Source organism: Triturus cristatus, chromosome 10 (assembly GCF_964204655.1).
Source record: "Triturus cristatus chromosome 10, aTriCri1.1, whole genome shotgun sequence".
NCBI lineage: Eukaryota > Metazoa > Chordata > Amphibia > Caudata > Salamandridae > Triturus > Triturus cristatus.
In genome coordinates this window covers 1065084313-1065112106 of record NC_140593.1, presented here as the reverse complement: position 1 = coordinate 1065112106, position 27794 = coordinate 1065084313, and the positions used below count along the sequence as shown (strand labels likewise).

Below are 27794 nucleotides of genomic sequence, written 5' to 3'. Positions count from 1 at the left end.
TCACTTACCTGCTCCGATGGCCCCCACCTTCCTCCCAACCACCGCCTCCTTTCAGGAACTGCTGCACACACACTACGCAGGCTCCAAGCTCCCAATTCCAGTGCTGCTCACATGCTGGGAATACTATTCCCAGCATGTGAGCAGCGCTGGGATTGGTCTGAGCGCCTCGGTTCCACGCTCAGACATTGACTGGAAGCCTGTGTTAGTTTCTTCACCCAGCTGTACAACACAGCTAGGTGGAGAAAGGGTAAGTACACATGACGGCTTGACCGGCCTTTTGGGGCCGGCCAAACCATCATGAGCTCTTGCAGTGCCCATCACTCCCCCCTTCTCCGTGGTGCTTGCTGCAGTGTCACTGTGGCTGTCTCCACCCCTCCCTCCGCTTGGCTGGCAGGCAGCCTGCTGGACGCAATATAAAATGATAATAAAAATGTTTTATTATCATTTTATTTATGTCCTTGCCTCTGCTGGCTTTCAGTGGGGGGGGGGCGACACTCCTCCGCCATAACGGAGGAACCGCCACTGTTTAATTTACTTGCACGTCCCTAGTAATGTAGCACTACCTGTGCCCAGGGCTTGTAAATTCAATGCTACGAGTGGGCCTGCAGCACTGATTGTGTCACCCGCCGAAGAAACCCTTTAAACATGTCTCAGGCTTGCCATTTTGACCTGGTAAAATAAACCTTCCTTTTTCAGACATATTAGTCATCCCTAGGGTAGGCCTTGGATAGCTCAGAGGCAGAGTGCAATGTATTTAAAAAGTAGGACATGCACAAGTAGGACATGCACTTTTAAGTTGTGTATGTCCTGGTAGTGAAAAATGCTTACATTCATTTTTCACTATTGTAAGGCCTACCTCTCCAATAGAATTACATTTGAGTTGCCTTATTACATTTAATAAGCTGTAACTACCAAATGGGAACAGGTAACTCATTCATGTTTGGTGCCTTTGGAATTGTAAAGAAAAATCCTCCCTATTGTAAAGTCAGATTTTAAACTACCGTTCCGAAAATGCAACTTTTATAAAGTTGGTATTTTTCTGCCTTAGCCACTTAGTGCCTGCATCATATGACTGGGTGCAGCTAACCATTGGACTTTGTTTATTCCTCCTAGACAGCCACACTCAATAGAGAGCATAGGTGTGCCTGGATGGACCATCACTGGTTGGATGAGAGGGTGGAGCTGGCCGCTGCCCCACTTACACCCGAATAGGGTGTTTCCTGCCTCCACACAAAAGGCGGCGATCCCCCCTGTAGTTAGCCTGGAGCCAGGACAGGGAAGGCAGGATGCCTGCCGACTTCAAAGGGAAACCTCTAAAAGCTTCTCCCACTTCAAAGGAAGGCCCAGGTATAAATATTGGACTTTAGACACCGACTCTTCAATACACTTCTTTACCTGTGAAAACTCTGCCAGGAAGAAATACTGCTGTGCTGCTGAAAAGATGCCGGTCTGCTGGACTGCTGCTCTGAAGGACTGCAGCCCTGCTGTGCTGATCTTCTGCCTGCTGTTGTCTTGCCTGGGGAGGACTGGACCTGTATCTGTTGAGCCCAGGACCCCAGAGTGACTACAAGAGCTAGTTGGCTGGCCTCCTACCTTGGAGCCTCAGGGATAGAAAGCTCCCAAAACTTTTACCCCAGCATCTGTACTCTGCCATCTGTGAGTCTACCCTGCCAAGTGGTGCCATCCCAGCCCTTTAGTACATCTGATGTACTGGGAGAAACATGAATGCACAGACTGGCTATCAGTTACAAACATGGCAGGGGTCATCCTTTGGAGGATAGATGTGAGGCAGGGCTTCTGCTGACTGTCTGCCAAACCGTAAATAAGTCTCTAAGTATCTTTCAGAGAGATTTACTTGGAACAACTATTATCAGAAAGGCATGGTTATGTATGGTGGCATATATGCACCTATTTTAATTCCTGAAAACATCTACATAAGGGCCAACTGCCTTGAGGCCACCATTGCCGGCCATGGATCATTCGCTAATGACAATTGGATGCTAAAGTTTCTAGATACAAGTTCAGCCACGCATGAAGCTTTTGAAAGTTGATGTGGCTGTTCAGGTATTCTGGTCCTGTGTTGTGTAAGGCTTTGAATATGTGCGTGCGAAGTTTGAATTGGCTGCGTTTGTAAATGGGGAGCCAGTGAAGTTTCCTGAGGTGTGATATGGGTGCAGCATGGGAGGTCGACTATGAGTCTTCCGGCTGCTTTCTGGATCGTCTGGAGTCTGTACAGGAGTTGTTTGAAGAGTCCTGCATGAAGAGTGTTGCCATAGCCCAGCCTGCTAGTGATGAGTGCTAGTGTGACGGGCCATCTGGTGTTCGGGGGCAACCATTTGAAGACCTTTCGCAGCATTCGTAGGATGAGGAAGCAGGATGTGCACACTGCACAGACAGGATGGGTTCAACAGGACTATAAGCACCAGAATACAAAGCACTAGATAACCTTATCAGCAAGAGCAATTCAGATAGCTTTCCCATAGTGATAAGCAAAATTATCCTTTTGTTGTTTTACTTACATATTTAAATCAGATTCTTGATGCAATTGTGTTTGTACTCATGTAATGGTTTTTTATTTCAAAGTAATTGAAAACTGTAAGAGGCAATCTCAGTGGCATGTGGTGGCCAAACAAGAAAAGGATGATTTATCTAATGAGAATGCTTTAGCGTATAATAATTATTAAAGAGCATGCCCAGTGGATATCTTCATGGCAGATGCAAGGTGATTTGTAGATTAATACTATATTCAAACAATGTGGTGATGGATATTCAGAAAATGCAATGTTTTAACACACATTTGTGGCAGGAGAGATGCAAGAGTTCCAGCTGCACTCATATCATCAGGACAATCTTTCTCTTGTTCTACCTTTGCACCAAAGACATGGAACAACCTCCCTCAACACATCAGAGCCTCCTCCCCACTTACTAAGTTCCGCAAGAAGCTGAAGACCTTCACATAAGCAACTTGTGACCACACACCTTCACATCTTGCCCAAGCGCCTGGAAACCCTCTTGGGTGCTTAGTGCTATACAAATCAACATCATAATATAACATAACAAAATCAGCAAAGTTCTACAGCAAAAAGCAAAAACCTGGACTGAATGAACAGCATATGCATGGACATGTGTAACTTGAGAACTTTGGATGTGCAACGTGTGCCGCAGGGTGGGTTATACAAAGGGCTGCAGGCAGAGGCAGCTGGTGGAATTTGAATCTGGTGGGCGTAATCACACGGGGTCTCTCGGCAACCATAAAAATACCCGCACTTACAAAACTTTGCAATGCGAGAACTTTTGATTCCTGTCCGAGATTGCAGTTCATCATAGAGCATAACATTCAGCATAGCACAACAGCAGTGAGCAGTGCATGCCCACATATCCATCAATACTATAATATAACATAGCCTGACATAATTCAATATACTGTAACATAGCAGCGCTACATGGCCAAATCGGTGCAGAATAACTGCGTACATGCACACACAAACCCCCTCATGGTGTAACTTAATATAAACGAGTGCAATTTTGCAGAACGAATTTCAGCATAACATAACAGCAAAAGGCATAGTTATAAGAGCGCAGCTTAACACGATAGGCGAGTGTTCCTTATATTCACACTTACCTACATCTATAACACAGCGAACTACCATAACCTACCTAGCATAGAGTAACATGGCAGCACAAATAGTAGCATTAGATAAGAGTTCACAATAGCGGTATTAGTGGATGCTGCAGCATTGCATAAACGCATAGGGCAACAACAAAGTGCACAGAGGATTAGTAATTTTTAGTCATGAAAGCAAACAACCAAATAAGTAACATACGCAACTGAATTATATTTTAGGCGCTTACTGCTCAAGACGAGATTGGGCCTTCCTGCGTCCAAACTTTCTCTCTACCTCGCTCCTCTCGTATTCTCTCTGCCCTTCTGCCCTGCACCTCATATTCATCGGCTTCTGTTTGCCTCGCTTCCTCTCCATGTCCTTCTTTGTGTCTTTCTAGAAGTGGGGTACCAGAGTGTCACGAGCCCTAATTCAAACAAGGAAAACAAATGTGCTCCCCATCTCCTGGCACGGCAGTGAAAGACAGCCACATTTGGGGTGCATTGTGCCCTTCACACCTCTTGCCCCAGTGCCAGTTTACCTGCTACAAGAATTGTACATACGTCCAGTGTTTTACTTCCCCACACCGACCCCACATCTAGTTGTTTTTATCAACCTAGTTACCTTGTTTTTTCTTTAGCTCACTACCTTTCTCCTTCACTATCTTTTTAGCCATTGTCTCTCCCTCACCGTTCTCTGCCTAGCTGCTTCCCTACCTTATTACATGACTCAGGGTCAATAATGCATGCAACAGGAACCTCTGCAGTACCGGGGTCTGCCCCTGCTCAGGAGATGACATAGAGAGGAGGCCAGCCTTTGTGAAATGCAGTTGGGGCTTGCGGGGGTGGGGGGGGGGGTTGGTGTCACGCGGGGGTGGCAGCCGGGGTGGGGGGGAGTTTTAGAAATAAATTAAAAAAAATCCTACCTGAGAGCAGGTCCGCCGTCCACGCCTCCTCGGGTCCGTTGGCGACTCCAGCCCCTCTCAGCCAATCCTGGCGCTGCTAGCAGCGCCAGGATTGGCTTCTGGCACGGTTACTGCTCGCCCGCCTGCCCATTAGGAGACCGAGGTTTGAGCCTTTGCTCAACTCTCGTTCTCCTAATGGGCATGCGCCAGCCAGAGCAGACACTAGTGCGCATGACTGGGCACGGCGCAAAAATTCGCTCACCTTCCCCACTCATGCGCACTTGTGCTGCTGTCTGTTGCCCCTGCCTGGTCCGTCTGACAATCATGTCAGTCAACATGACGCTGGACCGCCCACCCCCTTCAGACTCTGAAGGGGGTGGGCGGTCCGACGTCATGCTGACTGACATGATTGTCAGTTCTCCCTCGGCGTCTTTGAACTTAAGTAAACTGATTCAGTTTACTTAAGTTCAAAGACGCCGAAGGAGCTGCGGGCGGGTGGGGGGGGGGGGGGGGGGGCTACGCCCCAACGCCCCAATGGACGCACCGCGCCTGGCTGCAGGTCTTGTTTTCCATGCTGTAAGACATTGGGTTGTTGGTTGATTGGGGTGAGAGCCCTGGTCAAGCAGAAACCACAGTTCTTCTCAGGGTGAACTCACAAGCAACCCTAAATTAACCTGTGTTTAATCCCAAGGTAGCTTGGCACAGAACAGTCAGGCTTAACTCAGAGGCAATGTGTAAAGTATTCATGCAAAACCTCAAACAGTAACACAGTGAAAACACACATCAAAAGGATCTCACACCAGTTTAGAACAATAGAGCAACATTTAGTAAATAAAACAAGACCTAAATGACAAAAATCAAATAAGTAGAACCGGAGTTATGGATATTTAAAGATTTTAGGTGAAAGTAGTGCCAAAAAGCACAAAGCACCAACTATGGATATGTGGTCGCACTGGACCGGGTCAAAGTAACATGTTCAGGCCAACCACGATGGAGCGCAGGTTGGCTACAGTCCCCAGGTTAGGCCAGATGAAGTTTACCTTATAAAATCCATGCCAAGAGTTCCATTTGCGGTGGAGGGTGCAGCGAGGAGTGTTACAGGAGGCTGCCGAAGAGTGGGAAGAGCAGGCCAGGTATCGTAGATGGATGTTGTTGGAGCTTCGCTTTGGCGGCCCCGGGCTAGCGGTTGATGCTGTAGTGTGAAGAGGTGGCTGCCGGATCTTCGCAGTGAATCGTAGTGCGAGTAGCAAGGTCTCGGTGTTAACGGCCCCATCATGGTCACGGAGAGCCCATATGCAAGAATAGAGCTCCCTAGGTTACACCAAGGGTCCAGGACCTGAGATGTATCACCTGTGGGTTAGGAATTCACTTCGGCTGGGTCCCGGGGCTGGTGCAGGATGTTGGTAGCCTTTTATGTCCCTGAGGCTCAGATCAGGAGGCCAGCAGACTAGCCTCTGAAGTCACTCTGTTGTCCTGGGTTCAAGGGTGAAGTTGCAAGTCCAGTTCTCTTCTCACCCAGGCAAGAGGGCAGAAGGTTAGCACAGCAGGGCTGAAGTTCCTTCAGAGCAGCAGTCCAGCAAAGTGCCATTTTTTCCAGCAGCACAGCAGTCCTACTTCCTGGCAGTGTATCCACAGGTCCAGGAGTGAAATTGATGCACCTAGCTGTGACATCAATGCATCATCGACATCGCGTTGCCTTCAGGACTCGAGGTCTTGGTCCTGCAATCGACACATCACCTCCTCTGGTTCCTGCATCGTCCCCGGGCGTTAACAGCTCAACGAACCTTCGCTGCCTCCAGGAACCGACGCATCACTTTTCTACAGTGACGTCTCACCTCTTTTGCACAATGCATCATCCTGAGCAAAACCGTGCCAACGACCTGCTTAGCAGTAAGGAACCGGCGCATCACCTGCCTTTGCGACGCCTCACCACCTCTACGCATCGCAACGTCTTTGACTTTTGATACATCCAAGGCACTGTACCGTGGTCCGTGTGACTCCTGTGATTGGCCTATGCTCTATCGCAGTCATACTGAACTTGTGGATTTGTCCCAGTCAACCACAACCAGATAGCCCCAATTGGAGCTATTGTTCTCTAAGCACTGTGTTCTGATTTAATCTTTAATAATTCATTTATTAACGTGTGTAGGTTGAATTTTTGTCATTTTGGTCTTGTTTTGCTCAGATAAATATTGGCTCATTTTCTAAACTGGCATGGAGTATTTTTGTGGTGTTTTCACGGTGTTATTGTGGGTGTTTGCACAAATACTTTACACATATCCTCTTTAGTTTAGCCTGGCTGCTCTGAGCCAAGCTACCAGAGTGTGAGCAAAGGTAAACGTGGTGTGTACTACCTGACTAGAGCGTGGCTCCCTACTTGGACAGGGTGCAAACCACTGCCAACTAGAGACCCCTTTCCTAACAACCCTCCTAAGGCTGACAGGTCTACCACATGCCCACAACCCTTGAACCATTGGAGCGTTTCAAGGCAGTATCACTGTCTGATGGGAAGCATAGCAAAGACACATTTGTGCAGCAGGGGTAAGAACACACATGGTCTGTTTATGCTTCATGTGGCATTGGTGCATCTGACACACATAAAGTAGCTCAAATGATAGAACAGTGCACCAAAGTTTGGACCTTTCAAAAATAGTTTCCTGCCTCAAGGCCAAGACAAAATCTGAAGGGAAGGAAAAGTTCCTTCCTCCCTTTTCTCTTCTCTTCCCTTCAGCACCACGCAAAATGGGACAAACGGTGCTCAGTGCTTAGCTTGTAAAGGGCCTGTGTGCCAGGGCCCAAAGTATTGTTCAGGAGTTCACTGCTTCTTTCACCACTGACAGCTCCTGCCACTGCAGCCAAATGCCGCTGATGGCAGAACATACGAGCTAGGTTGATCAGTTTTTTCAAATGTATATTAAATCTTTAATTGCATTACTGAGGAATTCTGCTTTAAAAAAAATAGACACATAGCACCTCTATGTGGCGGATAAATATTTGCTGGTGTACAGTGAAACCAGCACTAATTAAGCACTAGCAGTTCTTAATTTGTTTAAAATAAGTGCCGGGCCCCAAGTTTTTGGTAGAGGCACATCTCTGGTGCTGCTGATTGTTGGGATTCCCAAATACCAAGACTATATAGTCTTGATATCTCCTCGTATCTCTTTTTTTACACCACTAATCACTCCCTGCCCTTTTATATCACTCTTGCAGATTCTTTTTCATCTCTGGTTTCCCCATTTCCTTTTGTCACTGTTTTCCTACATTTCCCTTGCTCCGTCTTTCTCTCTTTTCTGCCGTTCTCGTTCTGTGCCAGTCTGAATATGGAAAATAAGTCCCGGTCCCCAAAAATAGGCACCAGTTAGCCACTTCAGCAACCACCAGCTCAAATTAAGCACTGGGGACAAGTGGTAGGAGGTTTGACCCCTTGTTCCTCCATTTGCCCCTCAACACCTTCCTAGTTGCTGCTGAGAGCTACTAGTGGACCTAGGAGTTGGAACTCACAGAAGATAAACAAGACATGTTTACTTCCTGTTTGTGACGCTTCCTTACATTTTCTCAACAAAGATAAATTGAATGATTCAACAAAAACAGGGGTATATTATCAAGCACGGCGTTAAAATTATCGCCACTTTAGCGGCAGAAAACTGCCGCTAAGGCGGCGATAATGTGCTTGATAATATGCCGCAGAGAATTCCAATAGAAGCTCATGTTGACACCAGAACATGGGCTTCTATGGGAATTATTAAGGGCAGATTATCAAGCCCATTATCGCCGCTTTAGCAGCAGTTTTCTGCCGCTAAAGCGGCGATAATTTTCACGCCGTTTCTTGATAATATGCCCCTAAATATGGCCCTTCGAATTTTGGAGACATTGTCTACGCTCTACAGTATAAGCAGCATTCACTCTGTTTTTCTAGTCCAAATGCACTAGGACTCTAGCAATCACTGTAAACAATGGCTGAGGGTAGGCAAGATATAGAAAGAAATGTCTATGTGGGCAAGGTATCAATAAAACCTGTACTGTTCCATATGCTTGAAAATGTTTCCTAACCTCTGCTTCAAACTCCTGCCTGCCTTTCCAGTGCTTTGCAAGTTTCCTTTCAGAGTTTTTTTGACTGTGACCATCAGCTTTTTTTAATCTTGGAAAGTGAATAAGTAGTTGACAGATATGTGGACATCATGAGTCTTAAATCAGCAGCCTGAGCGGGAGCCAAGGTCTGAGAACTCATCACTAAGAAGCAGGTAAGACAAGGTGCCTCTGGCATACACTTCCAGAGCCGGACGTGGAGGATAATTTATACTGCAGCTGAGGACAAAGTTCCAAGAGAGCTTTTTGTCTCAAAGTATAACTAAAAAAAGAGTTAATCTGACTCCGCCCAATGATGTCCGTCTCCGGAGACTGATTTAGAGTTCAGTGGTACACGAATAATCCTCCAATGTCTTGGCAAAACCAGGCGTGTCCGGCACAGGTAAGAGCAGTGGGGTGGTAGGGTGGGGCGGGGCAGCTGGGGGGGAGTGGGCAGACAACGGGATAGGTAAAATTGAATATTAAAATAAATAAAACCACTAACTTTCGCTAACCGCATCGGCCATGCGGCGAACGCAAGGTAAGTCGTTTTAATTTTTTTTATTATTTAATTTTACCTATCACGTCTTCTGTCCATTTCCCCCCACCTGCCCTCCACCGCCTCACCACTCTTACCTGTGCTGGCCGCGCCTGGACAAAACCCCAAATGTGGAATACAATTCAACGATTTACTTTGCTTACCAGAATATTCCTTTGGTGGAGAGAATTCAAATGGCGGATTCTCCTAAGTATGTACCATTTCCTCCAGAAATCGGAGGATTTTCAAGTACCACCAGAACTAAATTAGACAAAAATTATATTTGGGGCACGAGGATATTGGGAATGTAGAAGAGGGGCTGTTAAAAAAAATACACGTTTCAGTACACAAACAAACAAAGAACAAGGGATAGTATGATGAACAGACACAAATGCAATGCCCCTGAGAGGCAAATTGCTTTTGCAGCTTAATTCTGCAGTTTACAGATTCCAGTATATCACAGAAAGACTTTCAACCAACTTAGGTGCGACTTTCGCTCTGCACAAGTTGTCCTTGAGCTGCCATTAGACTTGTCAGTATGCTAACACCACCAGGGATGCAAATTGCTTTGAGACGTAAACAGTCCCAGCCAGTGTTACTGTTTGCACAAAGACTTCAGGTACAACTGCATTGCAAGGGGGGAAACATTGGAACATTGAAAAAAAATATGCACTATGGAGCCTACGTACAAAGGCATTTATGAGTATGTGAAATAGTGCTACATGAGTACTACATCACCTGCACAGTGGTTAAAGGGTATTCTAAATGCATCAGCAGCTAAGGCGGAGGCAGGGCTGGACTGGCTGTAGCGTGCACTGGGCGTTTCCCCAGTGGGCAGCCAGGGCGGGGGCCAGTTTTGGACCCATGGGGGGCCGTTTTTGTTACTGGGGGCTGGTTTTGCAACATAGCTGAAATATTGGTCACCTGCAACAAAAGCGGCAGCTGTGAGACGGGAGTGGTGCTTTTCATTAGCACCCCCACCCTCCTGGGGCCGGCCAAGCTGTTTGCCAGGGACAGTTTCGGTTCCTGGTTTGGCCCTAGGTGGAGGAGCATTGCCCGACTGCTCTAAGAGCTGTGCAAGGGAACAATAAAATGATAATAACAGAATGTTATTTTCGTTTTTATTTTTAGTCTGGCTGCAAGCTCCATTCTGGAGCGGGCGGGGCGGGGCTGGGCTCGCGTGATGTTAGAGGGAGGAGGAGTGGCTGCTGCACCATTAGTACGTTCACACTTAGAATGCTCTTCACCGGCTGTATTGCACAACCTGGGTGGAGAACATGCACAGTCTCCCACTCCCTGTCTGAGTGCCGAACCACAGCGTTCAGACCCATCACAGACCTGCTGTCATGCTGATGAAACCAGCACCGTGATTGCCTAGGGAAGTCTGGGAGCCCGGGTGCTTCTGGGAGGCAGGAAAACAGCGAGGACTGAGAAGAACCGCCACTGCAAGCCTTTTTAATAAAATGAGTTTGTCTGGTGTATGTCACACCAGCCTGCAGAGTTTTAAACGGCATGGTGGAAAAATTCTGTGTGAAATTTTGGTGAATACAAAGCACCATCTCAGAGAGTGGGAGAAGCATCTCACAGTATTCAAGCAGCCATGTTCAGCAAACACTGAACATCCTATACTAGGCCCATTGGCGGCTGGTGACATTTGAAAGTGGTGAGCCTGTAACATTATTGTCGTACTGCACTGCGGCGAGCAAGCGAGCTCGAATAACCTATGGGGGGTTTGGGGGACTCCCCCCCCCCCCCCAAGAAAATTTTGAAAAAAGAGTGGACAAACGGTGCATTTTTAAGCAAATGTGAGGAAGCAGGAAGGTTAATAAAGCAATTAGTGTTGGTCCTAATAAACAGATCGTTCACTGCACCTCCCCTTCCCTCACTTCACACAGCTTTGCTCTTGTACCTTCACCCAGCTCCACAGAGACCCATGCTCACTACAGGTGTACACACACCTCTCTACTGGGGATTGCCAAGTAGACAGACAAATACACAACTAACAAGCAGACACATCTCAGTCTTGAAACTGTAAAGCAGAGACACCCAAACGGATCTTATAATAGGAATTATAATGCAGACAAATAGTCAGACACTAAGTCTCCTCCCCCCTTCCATCTCAAATGTTCAAGCTTGTACCTCTGAAACACCACGCGGCATTCTAAAAGCCGGGAAGTAGTTAGGGGGATGAGGCATTAAAATATGTTTAAATAAATACAATCATTACTTTCCCATTAATATATTGCACGTTTTATAAAATGGTGCACTGTTAAACAGTCAATATAGGTACAACCCCTCAAGTCTGCCTATTTCCTGCTCAGTCTTTTCTACAGGGTTATACCAAATCACTCCACAAACACTGGCAAATATGAAACATTATGCGATGCGATTGTATCAGGATCACACCTTGCATCAATGGGGACTGAGATGGTGTCAATTTACAAAGAGGAGAAAAGGGAAATCAAAGCACTGTGTCCCTTACTTCCGCATGCTACGTGAACCTCTGTGCTTCTGCTGAGACACAGCGATATCAAAGGGGATGATGGACGGAGCGTTAGAGCAAATCAAGCACTCACCCCCAGTCAACTGATCTGGGTTTAATCCATCATCATTCTTTAGCTCACTCCACCACCCCAGTTCAGACATGGCCATATGCAAATCAGTCTGACCCTGTGCCTCATGGGAACAGTCCAGCCCGAAGTGCCAAGCCATGTCTTTCCTGGACCGGAAACAAGCATCCTGGGACCGGTTTCGGGTCCATAACCCTCGTCAGCCAGGCTATCTTGAATCCAGTCACAAAGTGAGCAAGGGACCCACGTCTGGGCATACCCTGCCAACTTAGGGCGAACAAAGCGATACCAAAGGGGATGATGGACGGAGCGTTAGAGCAAATCAAACACTCACCCCCAGTCAACTGATCTGGGTTTAATCCATCATCATTCTTTAGCTCACTCCACCACCCCAGTTCAGATATGGCCATATGCAAATCAGTCTGACCCTGTGCCTCATGGGGACAGTCCAGCCCGAACTGCCAAGCCATGTCTTTCCTGGACCGGAAACAAGCATCCTGGGACCGGTTTCGGGTTCATAACCCTCGTCAGCCAGGCTATCTTGAATCCAGTGGCAAAGTGAGCAAGGGACCCACGTCTGGGCATACCCTGCATACTTAGGGCGAACAAAGCGATACCAAAGGGTCCAGGGAAGACATGGCTTGGCAGTTCGGGCTGGACTGTTCCCATGAGGCACAGGGTCAGACTGATTTGCATATGCCATGTCTGAACTGGGGTGGCAGAGTGGGGTAAAGAACGGTGATGGATTAAACCCAGATCAGTTGACTGGGGGTGAGTGCTTGCAATGTTCAACACTCAGTCCATCATTTCCTTTGGTTTTTGCTTTGTTCGCCATAAGTTGGCAGGGTATGCTCAGACGTGAGTCCCTTGCTCACTTTGCCACTGGATTCAAGCAAGCCTGGCTGAAGACGGCTGAAATGCCAGAAACCGGTCCTAGGAAGCTTGTTTCCGGTCCAGGGAAGATATGGCTTGGCAGTTCGGGCTGGACTGTTCCCATGAGGCACAGGGTAAGACTGATTTGCATATGGCCATGTTTGAACTGGGGTGGCAGAGTGGGCTAAAGAACGGTGATGGATTAAACCCAGATCAGTTGACTGGGGGTGAGTGCTTGCAATGTTCAACACTCGGTCCATCATTTCCTTTGGTTTTTGCTTTGTTCGCCATAAGTTGGCAGGGTATGCTCAGACGTGAGTCCCTTGCTCACTTTGCCACTGGATTCAAGCAAGCCTGGTTGATGACGGCTGAAATGCCAGAAACCGGTCTTAGGAAGCTTGTTTCCGGTCCAGGGAAGACATGGCTTGGCAGTTCGGGCTGGACTGTTCCCATGAGGCACAGGGTCAGACTGATTTGCATATGGCCATGTCTGAACTGGGGTGGCAGAGTGGGCTAAAGAACGGTGATGGAGTAAACCCAGATCAGTTGACTGGGGTGGGTGCTTGCAATGTTCAACACTCGGTCCATCATTTCCTTTGGTTTTTGCTTTGTTCGCCATAAATTGGCAGGGTATGCTCAGACGTGAGTCCCTTGCTCACTTTGCCACTGGATTCAAGCAAGCCTGGCTGAAGATGGGTGAAATGCCAGAAACCGGTCCTAGGAAGCTTGTTTCCGGTCCAGGGAAGACATGGCTTGGCAGTTCGGGCTGGACTGTTCCCATGAGGCACAGGGTCAGACTGATTTGCATATGGCCATGTCTGAACTGGGGTGGCAGAGTGGGCTAAAGAACGGTGATGGATTAAACCCAGATCAGTTGACTGGGGGTGAGTGCTTGCAATGTTCAACACTCGGTCCATCATTTCCTTTGGTTTTTGCTTTGTTCGCCATAAGTTGGCAGGGTATGCTCAGACGTGAGTCCCTTGCTCACTTTGCCACTGGATTCAAGCAAGCCTGGCTGAAGACGGCTGAAATGCCTGAAACCGGTCCTAGGAAGCTTGTTTCCGGTCCAGGGAAGACATGGCTTGGCAGTTCGGCCTGGACTGTTCCCATGAGGCACAGGGTCAGACTGATTTGCATATGGCCATGTCTGAACTGGGGTGGCAGAGTGGGCTAAAGAACGGTGATAGATTAAACCCAGATCAGTTGACTGGGGGTCAGTGCTTGCAATGTTCAACACTCGGTCCATCATTCCCTTTGGTTTTTGCTCTGCTGTGACACAAGCACTGCAATTTTGGAGCAGCTGCAATGCCCACAGATGATTGCTTCTATCTTTTCTCTGCATACTCCCCTTCCCTTCAAGCAGAGGCAAGGGCTCAGGGGTTTAGATCCTTTTACCTCATGCACTTTTGGAAGACAGATTATGCTGTCGTGTTTTTGGGACATCGCTCAAGGAGCCTTATTAGCATGGTTCATGCGCACAGGTCTCTGTGGTGGGGGAGAGACGTCCACGTGACAGAAAGCACAACACTCCTACCAGGAGGAGAGGTCTCGGCACCGCTGCCCCATGAACACATTCCGTGCTGGATGAAGACACCAGGTGCTCCTGCCAGAGGAAGGCGAGAGTACTAACCGGTGCTGCATGTCTCACACATTAATAACTGAAAGCAAGGCGTGTCATGTAACTCTAGTCTGCACCGGAATTCATGCTTTACATGCATGCAGACCTTTCACCTAGTGGCACAGATACAAGCATGCTATGGTGGTGTTTTCACATATGGATTTTCGTAAATATCCCATAAAACCACAGATTATAAAAACTAATGTGAGGCCTACTTACAAGTGAGGGGCATTTCAACATGACACTGAAATCGTTTACACTCAGGGGGAAAGTCTGACACAACGGGCAGGTTTACAACAAAAGACCAACACTGGGTTCTTAAACTGTCGTGGTACAGTGCTGCTAATGCCGTTGAAATAGCACAACTGATGATACCAATTCGCTCAATGACGGAAGAACAGCGTGTGTGAGTAAGGGAACAAAACTGTGTGCAGAAACAGCAACAACGCCTTCAACTTGGTTAAAGGGACTTTTGTCTTCACCTGGTCCAACAGTCACTCTCCAGGGCACCTACAAGAAGAAATAAAGTGCTATGAGGCTATGCTACCAGGTTCAGCAACCTGCTGCCGGTAAAGCAACCCACTAAAAGTCCTGCTAACCAACCCTGCACCTCACCACAGCAAGAGCCCGGCCACCAGAAGCAGTGACCACTGTGCGAGATGCTCTCAGAGCCAGCACCCAAGAGAGAGGCATGAAAGCCCTGATACAGAGACTAACAGTCCGTTGTGTGGCCCACGACCAAAGCTATCAGTCAACAAGTGACAAGATACCGGGTAAAGCACCCCAACGATTCGCCTGCTCCTATGTCATCAGCAAAAGGCCTTAAAGCCATCGTGACCACTGCTACTGGGATTAGCCACAGAGGAGCAAACCCTGCTATCAAACCATCAGCAAGGGATAGCTGTGAAAAGAGAACCAACCACTCAGAGCCGGGATTAGAAGCACAGGAGTCCGGATTCAATTACCAGCAAACTATAGGGAATCCTGTTACCATGACCAGCAGCTCCCAGGATGCAGGGAAGCTCTACTACCGGAACCGACTGCCTATATAAACAAACACCAGTTTACAGTGACAAACTAAACGTGTTAAATCAATCTCACATATGTTGCTGGTAGCTGTCTTTAGAACCGACAGGTTATATGCACAGCACCCCCATGCAGCCTGCGCACGAACCCACGCAGCTACTGTTTCACAATCCCAACCCGTAAAGTGCAGTAAAAGACACAGAAGCGCGCACACACACGTCTCTCCTGTTAGGATTGTGCCCCGGGTGACCCCCGCAAGATGCACACCGCCCTCAGCAGATAGTGCACAAATCCACTGAGCTATTTTTCAAACCTGTACCTTGTCCTGTACACAGAGAGACTAGTGTATCGGGCACAACGATCCCAGGCTCTCTTCCACAGGTTCAAACTCCTGCCTTGCAGGATGCGGACACAGTTTTCCACAGCTGGCACATGAGCCCACTCTGCTGTCTGTCATACAACCACAGCACACAGACCTATAACTGCAGGTTACACATGGGTCTCCCCAGCAGGCACACTAACCGGCCCTGCTACTTACCAGGCTCGCCCACCCCCAACTAAAGACACGGACCTTTACACTCTGCAGACCAATCTTAAACCGGGTCGAACACGTACCCTGCACTGCACGTGCGCGCGTGCACACACGCACACACACCTCTGCAGCTGGCACAAGAACCTCCTGAGCTGCTTGTCGTCCACATTCCTTGCCCAGCAGTTTGCCCCTCCGGTAGAGTTTTCCGCTGCCCGGGTCCCGTCCCGTACATAGTCCATGGGGGGCACGGGTGGGCTCCTCACTGCAGGCCCACAGGGGGCCCCCAGGCAGACTCCGTGTACAGACTCAGCATGGCAGGCCTTGTCAGCACCTCGCACTGCTGGTTAGCAGGAGAGCTGTACTATCGGAGGAGGGTGAGGGAGGGTGGGGGCCGGGGGCCGGGGAAGTTTAAAAATAAAATATAAGAAAAGAAAACTTACCGGTCCGTGCCGCCTCTGCTCAACTGCTCCTCCTGGGTCGGGGTCCCGCGCGCGCTCTTCAAAGAACAGGAACAGCCGCGACGTCACTGCCAACCCCTCTGGATCAGCGTCAGAATTGGTTGAGGGCAGAAATACTCCCTGCCCATTAGGAGACCGGGGGCTGCGGCATGAAGCAATCCTCAGTCTCTTAAGGGGAAGGCTAGTGCGCATGTTTGGGCTGATCGTAAAAATGATCAGCACAAAAACGAACATGCGCACTAACTATTGCTGTGACTGTAGTGCGCTGTAACTCCCTGAGTGCTGCCGCAGCCCGGCCAGCCCTGCCCCTTCCCACCCCCTTCAGCGTCCCTCCCTCGTTCTACTTCTCCGACGCTAATTCCAATCAGGAGTCCTGATTGGAATTAGCGTCGGAGAAGTAGAACAAAGAATTTGAATGCCGTGGCATTAGTGCCGTGGCATTAGTGGGGCAACGCCCCAGCACCCCCAAAGGACGCACCACCACTGACTAGGCCTTGAAAACCATCTGTAGAAAGGCTGTCTCATTAACCACATGTGCCAAGACAGAGATCAAATGTTTCGTTTGGAATTGCACATGATTTAGTGGCCAATCTACATTACTACTGACCACTGGCTGCCCCTGTGGTAATGAGTAGGATTGGTCGAGGCTGGGCTCCAAAACACAACCTCTAGGACCTTTTTGGCAAACGCTCTGGGGAGTTGGTGTGAATAGGCAGATCCAGGATATAAAGCTGTATAATCTCCTGATTAAAAACAGAAGCCAGCTGAAGAAAAGTGAAATGTGTGATACTCATGGGCATGAACCTAACACAATGGTCAACGTGCAGAGAGAAGACCCAAGGTGCAGGTGATTTACGTCCATTCTTTATTGTGACGATCAGCATCATGTCTACTCATTGTCAATAAGCTGCACTGGGCCCTGACCATGGATGTAATGAGATGTCAGACCTGAGGGCTAGATGTACAAACAATAGTAACAGCGATGACTATGTACAAGGGGTGCTTTAGCCCCTATTCTTAAAAGAGCAATTCATTGTTAGTTGCAAATACACCTACCTCATGAATATTATTGAGTTAGGTTGCAATTTGTGACCGACTATGATTCGCTGCCTGCACAGTGATGGTGGCCTGCTGGGGTCAGCAGATCACCATGTATGTGATTGCTTTTATTAACTATAGCAATTATTTTTTCTAAATGTAGCCCATTTTCTTTAAAGGAAAACGGGATGCATTTATAAAGAAAAAAAAAGGAAACGTTTAAGTTTCAGCTTTTAAGAGCAGGCAGTGGCCCCTTGGACCATTGCCTGCTCTTAATTTTTTTTTCTCCAACCATTCTCATAGGGGAAGGGGATCCCTTTGGGACCTCTTCCCCTTTGCGAATGGGTTACCACCGACTTTGAGTTGGTGGTAAAGTGTGAATATTTTACAACCGCATTCAGTCAGAATAAATAATTTGTACATACCAATGTGAATCAGTATTTGGAAGGGAACCTCTAAAGAACACCCCTTCCAAATACCGATTCGCAAACCCAAATTGTGACCCAGTAACAGGTTACCAAATCGCAATTTGAGCTTTGTACATTTGAAAATGCCTATTTGCATTCGTAAACAACCTGATTCTGTGAATCGGGCCATTTGCTACCTCAAAAAGGCTTTGTACATCTTACCTTAGAGATTGTTGCTATGTCCACTGAGCACCCAAAGGAAGGAGAGGCAATTAGTAGGAATTGACAAAGAACCGTGAGTTGGTACAAAAACTATCTGAAATTTGCACTGGCCTCATAGATGAGATTTCACATCAAGTTCAATTTTAAAAACTAGGTTCATAGCCCAGGCAGATGGCTTCAGGTATAAACAAATCAAACTTATCAATACATGTGATCTTTCTTTGGGCATTACAAATAATAATCAAAACCTTGGTAATGTGTTTTTTTTTTTAATTTCCTTTTAGTCTATTGGTGGAAGGCATCTAGAGTAGACCCGGCCAGCTTGGTTGAAAGGGGAGAACTTTATATATTAATAGAGGTTGGTAGGTGTGTGTTTAATTAAAAAGTTAAAAAGAAGATGCTTATATCGTTCAAGTAGAAACATTATATTTTTGGGGGGAAATGTGGTAATGTAGGAGTAAAACTAACATAGCGAAGGTTAGAGACATAGGAGAGCCAATCAGTGGACGCGCCTGGAAAATGATATAGGGATGGGTATTCAGTTTTTTAGGAAATGGGAGAGCATGAAATGCAGGGCTAGCTCCTATTCAAGAGTTTTGTTTATTTTTACAAGCACCCCAGTAAATGCTCAAGCAATAAATGTACAGGCAGTCAATGTAGATGGGGGCTTTCAACTTCAGCTTTCTGCTGCATGCCTTATCAAGTAGTGTTTTGAGATTAAAGAATAGTTTGGGCCTCCTGGATACTATATGGCAGATTTACAAGCCCCTTGCGCCACTTTTGCGTCACTTTTCCCATGTTTGTAAATCTGCCCCTATGTGCCTATTTACAAGCCCCTTGCGCCAACAGTATGTCACCTTTTCCCAACGGCGACGCAAGGAGCTTGTAAATAAGTCCCTAATTCTTTATAAACAATCAAGTGCAGTGTCTTAAAAGAAATATTACAAAGCTTGAAGGTGAAAAGGTAATGTTTTTTTAAAGACACTTCATAGGTTTTGTGTAGGATGACCTTAATATTCTGCTAATACCCACAGGTACACCCCAGGTACATATGCTCTCCACCTTAATAGAGATAATATTCCCACACAAGCAAATCATTTCAATCTTTAAAAGTGTGTCCTGAGAAATGATTTCCATTAAGCTACTGTGTCAAAAAGTTAATTAGTAAAATATGTTACAAGAATTGATATCCCTGTGTGTGATATTATCCATAATCCAATGTACTGATACCATTCTGTGAGGAGTAGGCCTGGGCAAAAATTTCGTTCCGTTCGCAGAAATTGCGATAATTTGACATTTTTGCGTTCCGCGGAGAGCGCGAAAATGTCAAAAATTCCGGTTTCCGTAGCTTGGCGATAATTTGTTTCTTGCTCGCGCTGTAAAATGATACATTCTCGCGCGCGCGCGATCGCCTTACCTGAATCCCTGCGTTCGCCGACAAGTTTTCTTGATCCGGTCGCGTTCTCCATGAGATGTTGTATTGTTTTTAGCCATTTGCGCTGTCTCGCGACAGTTCGCGCCCGCAGTGACGTCATGCGTCGCGCGATCACGTCTTTCTTCTCGCGATCATGCACCGCGAGAACAACTCAAAACAAGATGGCCGCGCCCGCAAGCAACCACATGGGTAAGTTGGCGACCGGCAACCATGCAGAAAATCTCGCGAACATGCCGGAAAAAAACTTCCGCATCTTTGCGATATTTCTGCTTGTTTGCGATAATTTTAAACATTCTCGCGATAATTTGCGAAGGTTAATTCCGCAAATTCCGCCCACCCCTAGTGAGGAGCAGTGTATTTTAGATTCGAAACAAGTATTTATAATACTACTATGAAGACATAAGCAGAATAATTTATGCTTTTCTAAATGTTGTCCCACAATAAGTGCTCCCTCACTATGCTGTATATTCTTACAGAATGTGAATGATAGGGAGCATTTTGACTCTGATAGCAGGGGTTGTGATGCGCTTCCTATAACACCAGAATTCTGAGCAAGGGAGGGATTTTGTTTTCTTTAAAAACAGGCCTAAATAAACTAATCGCCAACAGGATGTTGTGCTGCAATGAAAATGGCCCATAATTATACAATCATACATTTATGCAATTATATCATTATACATAAACAAGGCCTCTTGAGAGAATGTTCCAGGGCAAGTACCACTAATCCCAATACTTTGCAATTAACAATTAGTTGAGATGCTAGTATCACTGCTTCTGCTGGCCTATGATGTTGCACATATTAGCTTAAAAGAGGTGGGTGTGTGAAGGAGAGATCTTTTCCTGAACCACATAGCTTGGCCCCACATTATCTTCTAACATCTTAAAACTACAGATATTTAACCTGCTCTATAAGATCCTTTTGAAAATTTGGCAAAATGTGCCCTGATGTCTTTCCGATGCATGCTCAAGGCTTGATGGCCCAATGCTTCCGATAGCAGCGGTTATCTAGAGAACCTAGATCAATTCTCATCTATGGCATGCTTATTATGGGCCGTCGGTCAGTATATTTTGGGACACGTTCTTACTTCTATAGCTCAACTAGAAAATGAGTACCTTGAAGGAGGTGGGTTGGAGTAGATTGTGATTCCCTTGCATGTGTAGAGCTAAACTGTTTAGATGTAAATCCTTTGAACAAGTGGGAGGGCAAAAGGGGGCAACATGCCTGGAGCCACAGGTGGCATCCTAGTGGTGTCACACATTGCCAACAGCGCTGTGTCCCACTTGAAAATGGTTTCCCAAAAGAATGTAATTCTAAGGCATGCAGGTGTATATTTATGTGTGTGCAGTGTAAATCTATGAACACAACCAATTGGAAATGATGTGAATGCAAAGGGAAAATGTTTATAAGTTATGTTTGTAATGTGATTCTTGGGAATTTGGGCGTTATGGTTTTATCAATATGATGTTAGGTAAGATAAAGTAATTTTCATGTGTCTTTGTTGAGTTATGTGTCATTAGGTGTGTGTGTGTGTATTTGGGACATGAAATATGCCACAATGTGTGTGCAAAGTTGCATATTTCTTTGATTTTTAAAGGAAAACATATGTGTTTTTCTAACCATTTGCATATGATATATATACAGTTTTAGAACATACTTTGCTGTATGTAAAGAAATGATTAGTTAATTAATATTTTTTTAATGTGCTCTGTATGGTTTTCTGCAGTGTGCATATATTTTGTAGGTGTAAGTCTTTGTGCTGGTAATGTTATTTCTTGCCCAAATTTATTTCTGTGTGACTTTAGTACAAGACCTGTGAGTGAAAATGTGTTGTGTGTGATTTACTCCAAGGCACGACTGAAGTAGATTTGATGCTTACGTGGGCTATGCAACTACAAGTGTAGATGTGGGTGTAGCTTTCCTAAATCTTTCTTAAATGGTAACCTTCCAGATCTACTCTTTTCTAGATATTTAAAACAAAAGCACAGGTGCACCACACTAATTCAATCAAGTCGGTTAGAACAATTATATAATCCAAATCCAATCAATGAGAAGGAGAGAGTTCCATGATATCATCTCTTTATTCCATTTTCATGCTAGGAACACAACACAGCCGATGCGTTTCGTCCTGTTACAGGACTTCCGCAGGGCGTTAAATGTAATAAAGGATCAATGAGCCTCCATCCCAACTGGAGGAAGACTTGCTGCTGCTGCTTTATTTCAGATCGTGACTACCAGATTACGATCGGTTCTGTTCTACCTGTAAGGAGATTGCCACCACTTTTCCCCTAGCATCCGGATTTGGCTGATAGATATTCCTGGCTGGGGTTTTGATCCAAAGGACATCTCCTTCATGATATTCCTCATAATCGATGGAGGCTCATTGATCCTTTATTACATTTAACGCCCTGAAGAAGTCCTGCAACAGGACGAAACGCGTCGGCTGTGTTGTGTTCCTAGCATGAAAATGGAATAAAGAGATGATATCATGGAACTCTCTCCTTCTCATTGATTGGATTTGGATTATATAATTGTTCTAACCGACTTGATTGAATTAGTGTGGTGCACCTGTGCTTTTGTTTTAATTATTGGAGTTCCTGTAGGAACTAGCATTGTAACAGTGGGTGCTTTTTCGGTGTGCACTTATACCCTTGATAAAATTTACAAGGGATAAAACATTGGGAGCAAATTATGGTTAGGTGCTGACAGTGTGAAGGCTCCACTGTTCTTCTCTTTGGTTTGTCTTTTCTAGATATGTTTTTATATTTACATGTCCCTCTATGCCCCTCCATAATATTTATCTATTTGCTCCTCTCACTTGTAGTAGATATACCCCATCTCCTGCCATTATCCCTTGCTAATCCCACGTTTACACCTAAAATGTAGAACTACATTTGTAGAGTTCTAAGCACTCTTGGTGGATAACACAACATATATGGTACATGACTGGCGTAAACGGAAATTCCCATCTGTACCTATGTGAATTGCATTTACGTTTGCGTGAAGTAGTACTACACAAGTACTATTACACATGCTGGTAAATGGTTTAGTAAATTGAACCCACAGTATCAATACCCATTTAAAACAATTCAAGTACTTTATGTCTCAATATTAGTGAGGGCTTTTAATATTGTAAAATGATCATCACTTAATGTATTAGTAGGTCAGATTTCAAAATGCCTAAGCATGCTGCTTTAAATATCAACTCACCTTCTCCACTGACGGATGGTTCACTTTTAACTTGGAAATAACATTCATATAATATTAATTCATAATCTACAAACCATATGATAATTTTCATAGCAGCCTTGTGAGTAAATTCTAGCTTTGCATGAGTTACACATTACCTTTTCAGCGACAGACTCAATATTTGCTGATGTAATGCATTCATAGGATTTTGCATTTTGTTCTCGAAAGGAGATAATGACTTCTGCTTTCTGCTTTCGTTGGAACTCTTCTTTACTTACAATATCTGAAGAGAAAACAAACATTTTTTTTCAGATAACTGCATGCCAAATTCTTTGTCTGAATATGAATATTGAACACGCTTGAAAAAGCAACCCACTGATACATTGAAGGGAACATCTAGCTGTATTGGGTACTGCACAGTAACAAATGGATAACCGAGAGAAAACACCACACACAAAGATTTACATTCCCCAATGCAATTTCTGCAGGAAAACTTGAACCCTTTTCTTCAACAAAAGCACCTCGGGGAAATGTCTTGAGTGGGCTTTAAAAGGTTAAAAAAGTTAAAGATATGTGGATGGCTGAAACATTTGTTTTCATTCGCCCATAACTTTAGTGCTGTTTGATTAATTTGCTAACAATTTGGCTGATACTTAGCATGTTTAGTTTTCTTTTTGTAGTTTTAAATTTGTGAGAATGTGTCAAGGGGTGCACAGTTTAAAGAGGTGCCAACAGTGTTAATTTACTAATAACTGTGGCATCATTTAACAAATCAGCATGAAACTGGTGGGCATTTAGTATGTTTGATCTTCTATGTGTGTGGCACGTTGCGTGCAAATCAATGAAAGGGGGAGGGGGCAAAATTACAAAGGAGCAAAAGATTTTGATGTGCTAACGTTGGTGCTGTTTAAGAAATCCAGATAAAAGTTTTCAGTCTATTAAGTCACAAACATTTGACTGGTTACTCTCTTCTAAGAAGAATACTAATTCTATTAAGGTGTCCCACTAACATGGTCTGGATTTAAGTGTGAGCTTAGGTCCTCGAACTCTAACATCATATCTAAAGTCTTATCTTTGGCTGTGCACAAGACGCGGGCTTGTAAGATGCTCTGGAGGAAACATGGGGCATATCAGCAACAACCGGCGATAATTATCGCTAAGCGCACTTAGCACTAGGATAGTTATCGCCGGCTATCGCTGGTTGATATTGCCGAGATAGCGTGCTAACAGCAACGCTTATCTCGATTGCGATAAATAAACCAGCGATAGTTGCAAAAAGGTGCGATTATCGCTGAAAATCCAGCGATAAACGCCGAGGGACATGGGTTACCTTGTTGATAGGGCTAGGTGGTCTCAGTCATATAATCCATCATCCATTGGCTAACATTGTTTAGTCAAAGGAAAAGCAGGCTTAAAGAAACCTGAGATGAGAGCGGTTAGCGCTCCTTTTATCATCGCTGCACAGGTTAGCGTGCAGAATGATAATAGGAGTAATGTCGCTTAGCAACATTTTTCTAGAAATATCTCTGTGTTACGCCCACTTTGCATCTGATTCGCGATGCAAAGCTGGGCATTGTTGTAACGGGCGCTAAGTCAGCAAAACACGCGATAGCGTGTCATTGCTGATAAGGCAATGAAATTATCGCCACTTTTCGTCCGAAAACGGATGCAAAAGCGGCAATAATTTCATAGCGCCGCCTTGATGATATGCCCCCTAGTCGGCATTTCATTTTATGATGGAAAAGTTAGAAGATCTAATTGAACTAAGCAATAACTGGATAAGTAGGGCTTTGGATGTAATGAGAAAGCTAAAGCCACTGCGGGCCAGACTGCCGGCAACTTGGCTTTCTGAGGATCTTTTGCAACCAAGAGCAGTTGCAAAAGATTTGAGAGGGTTTGGAGGAAAGGCTACAATGGTGAAGATAAAGTGAAGTACTCAACTGCTCTGCATTACTATAGAAACTTGATTAGAGGAGCCAAGATAAATTATTTGGCAGCACGGATCACAGCATCAAATAATGATTCAAAGGAGATTTTTAATACTGTGAATTATTTTATTAATCCTAAGTGCCTCTCATTGATTATTGCAGATTCCCAAAAAATCAATAGCAAGCTGGCTTCCTTCTTCTTTCCGCAAATAATACACCTCAGTCCACCCTGGTGGAGTCTTTTGGCAATGTGACTTGGGCAAACATATTCTAGTACGGCACCAGATCAGATTTGCTTTTGGAGCCCATATCTTTCAGCTCTGTAAACAAATTGCATCTAACCATTAAATTAGACTCCCCTCTAAAACCCTGCTCAGCGAAAATGAGACATTTGACAGTTAATAAGTTAGGACCCATTTTCACTAGGTTATGTAACGCCACACTGAGTTCAGCGGCAGTTCCGTGTAGCAGAACAGAGAGTTGGTTGTTGCACCAATTTTAAAGAAACCTTTGGTGAGCCCTAAGGTTCTGAACAACTCTCAGTCTGTTTCATTATTACTTGTCCCCTTTAAGATTCTAGATAAATATGCGAATATCACTTTGTCATCAATTCTGGGATCCATGTAGGCTGGCTTAATCGGCCTTCAAACCGACCCATAATATGAAGTCTGCTTTGTTAGCCATGGTTGATGAGTTGAGATGGGTCCTAGATCTGTGTGGCTGTGCAGCCTTGATCCTGTTAGACCCATTGACCACTTACGCCATCATCTCCCTTCCCTCCTAACTATAATAAACAAGATTGGTATTGGGGGCTTGGCCTTACAACAGCTAGCTTCCTTTCTCAATGACCACCATTCGAAAGATACAATCGCTTCCTTGATGCAGGGTGTGTTTCCTGTCGGGTCTGGAGTTCTGCAGAGCTCATCACTGATCCCTGCTCTTTTTAATGTTTCTGTTACTCATTTGGCTAAACGTATTTTTGAGCTTATGGGTTTTTATTTTATTATTTATGCGAGTAACACCCAATTAATTATCTGCCTTGATAGAAAACAAAATCAAAACACGCACTGCATTTAATGCATGCTGTCTGTCATGGCCAATGAATGAAGCAGAATGTCTTGATGCTTAACACTGAGAAGACAGAGGTCATGGTATTAGGTGAAAAACAAAGCTAGCTGGTCAGATGCTTGATGGCTATTGGATGTAGCCCCACCCCTACACCTACAATGGTAGTCAAGAACTTAGGGGTGTGTTTGGAATCTGTCATTTGTATAGCAAATCAGCAAGGCGGTAGCTTATTTTTTAATTATAAATTGCTGAAGAGAATCTTTCTCTTTCTTCCTTTTGACGGTCCCAGGCTATCAGCACAAGTTCTTCTTTTATTCAGGATTAACTACTGTAGCAATTCTGGTATTCGGAAGCTCTAACTGCTTTAGAACCCGATAGCGCGCTTGATTTTCAACCTTAAAAAGCAGATGCACATTTCCTCTTACAGGGTCTTGCTACAGAGAATATAGTTTTGTTCAGATCTCTATGCTTGGTTTACTATTCAGTGTACAAAACAGGCCTTCTCTTTCTTCAAGGTAAGTTTCATGAATACTGTTTAGCTCACTGACTGCGTTCAGCTAAAAAGCATACCCTAAAGCTCCACATTTCAGGAAATCCCACTGTGGAGGCAGAGCTATTTGCTTATTTTACTACCAGTGGCGTAGCTAACCCTATGGGTGCCCGTGGAGGTCTCTGCATTTGCTGCTCCGCGGTGCCCGCAGTGAAGAGCAGGGGGAAGAGGGGGATGCTGGTGAGTATTTTCTCCATATGCCGCCCCCACGCAGCTAAAGCATTTAGGAGCGCGGGGTCTGTTGCCGCCCGAGACGGCCGCTGCCCTCAAAACTCGTGCCGTCCGGGGCGGACCACCTCCCCCCAGCTATGCCACTGTTTACTACCAAATTATGAAACAATCTTCCTCGCTCCCTTTAATGAATTCATCTGCACGCTCCTTTTACGTGGGCTTTAAAAACAGTCCTATCTAAATAACGTGTTATGGCATGGTGAGGCAGTTAAAGTAGACTAGAGCCAGCATGCCCAATTGGGCAACATATTTTAAGATAACATAGCAAGTTAAGCCCAGTGAAATCATTCAGGTTTCACACAGATCATACTGTTCTGTGATTTGCTAATGTCGTTGTCACATTTTTATGGATCTGCACAACACTTGACAGACACTTACTCGTTCAGGTTACTTTTAATATTTCGAGTTTCATGCAAATCTGTGGAGGGTATTCAAAAAACAGCAGTGTTTCAGACTTTCAATCAATCAATCAGAGTACTTGTAAAGCGCGCTACTTACCCGTGAGGGTCCCAAGGCGCTGAGGGGATGGGGGGGGTGCTGCTACTGCTCGAAGAACCAGGTCTTGAGGAGTCTTCTGAAGGCCAGTAGGTCTTGGGTCCGCCGTAGGTGGGTGGGGAGGGTGTTCCAGGTCTTGGCGGCGAGGTAGGAGAAGGATCTGCCGCCAGAGGTCGTTCGTTGGATGCGGGCGACAGCTGCGAGGGCGAGGCTGGCGGAGCGGAGCTGGCGGGTGGGGGTGTAGAAGCTGAGTCTGCTGTTCAGGTAGGCTGGTCCGGTGTTGTGGAGTGCTTTGTGTGCATGGGTGAGGAGCTTGAAGGTGATTCTCTTGTCGACGGGGAGCCAGTGTAGGTCTCTCAGGTGGGGGGTGATGTGGCTGCGGCGGGGGACGTTGACGATCAGCCGGGCGAAGGGCGTTTTGGATGCGTTGTAGTCGTCGTAGGTGTTTGGCTGGGATTCCTGCATAGAGTGCGTTGCCGTAGTCCAGTCTGCTACTCCCAATGGAACTTTTTCGCTTTCCTTCATAAAAAAAACTACGGAGTGGAATTACACCAAACTTGGCATATAACTAGAACTTCACTTGTTTGGTTAGGTGTAAATATTTTCAGTACTTTGCAAGAAATTAGCATTACAAGAATGAGTCAGAAGGCTCGAAAAGGTTAAAAGTCAGACCACAGGCAGAACCCACGTTTGTGGAATTGATTGAGGGAGCTTTTTGATCCCATTGTCTAGTTTGAGTACACAGTCCAAAGTCGGGTCTGTGGACCTGGATCCTCTCATTGGCTTGCTACAACAGAAACTTTTCAGTTGAAATGGCCATCACAGGGCACACACAAGGATAGATTTTATTTTGTTTATTGTTTATTGAATTATCCAAAGCTGCAAAAGTCAATTACTGGCAGGTTCTAAATGTTAGCATCAAAGGTTCACACTAGCTAAAAAAAAAGATTTGTATCTCAGCAAATTTCTCTGTATTGACCTAGACGTCTTCTACTTTTCATTAGAAATCATATTTGTTGGGGCGTGGCTTTGGAGCCGTTGGTGATG

The 27794-nt window shown here is 45.6% G+C and overlaps 1 protein-coding gene across 6 annotated transcripts in view; it reads right to left on the bottom strand.

Moving 5' to 3' along the window:
• Nucleotides 1-27794, bottom strand: part of CARD11 (caspase recruitment domain family member 11) — a 935632-nt gene that overhangs the window by 19605 nt on the left and 888233 nt on the right. For all 6 annotated transcript variants that reach the window (XM_085629202.1, XM_085629205.1, XM_085629200.1 and 3 more), the window contains one exon: nucleotides 22634-22758. In XM_085629202.1, the coding sequence (XP_085485328.1) occupies nucleotides 22634-22758 (125 nt within the window). The remainder of the gene's footprint in view (nucleotides 1-22633; nucleotides 22759-27794) is intronic.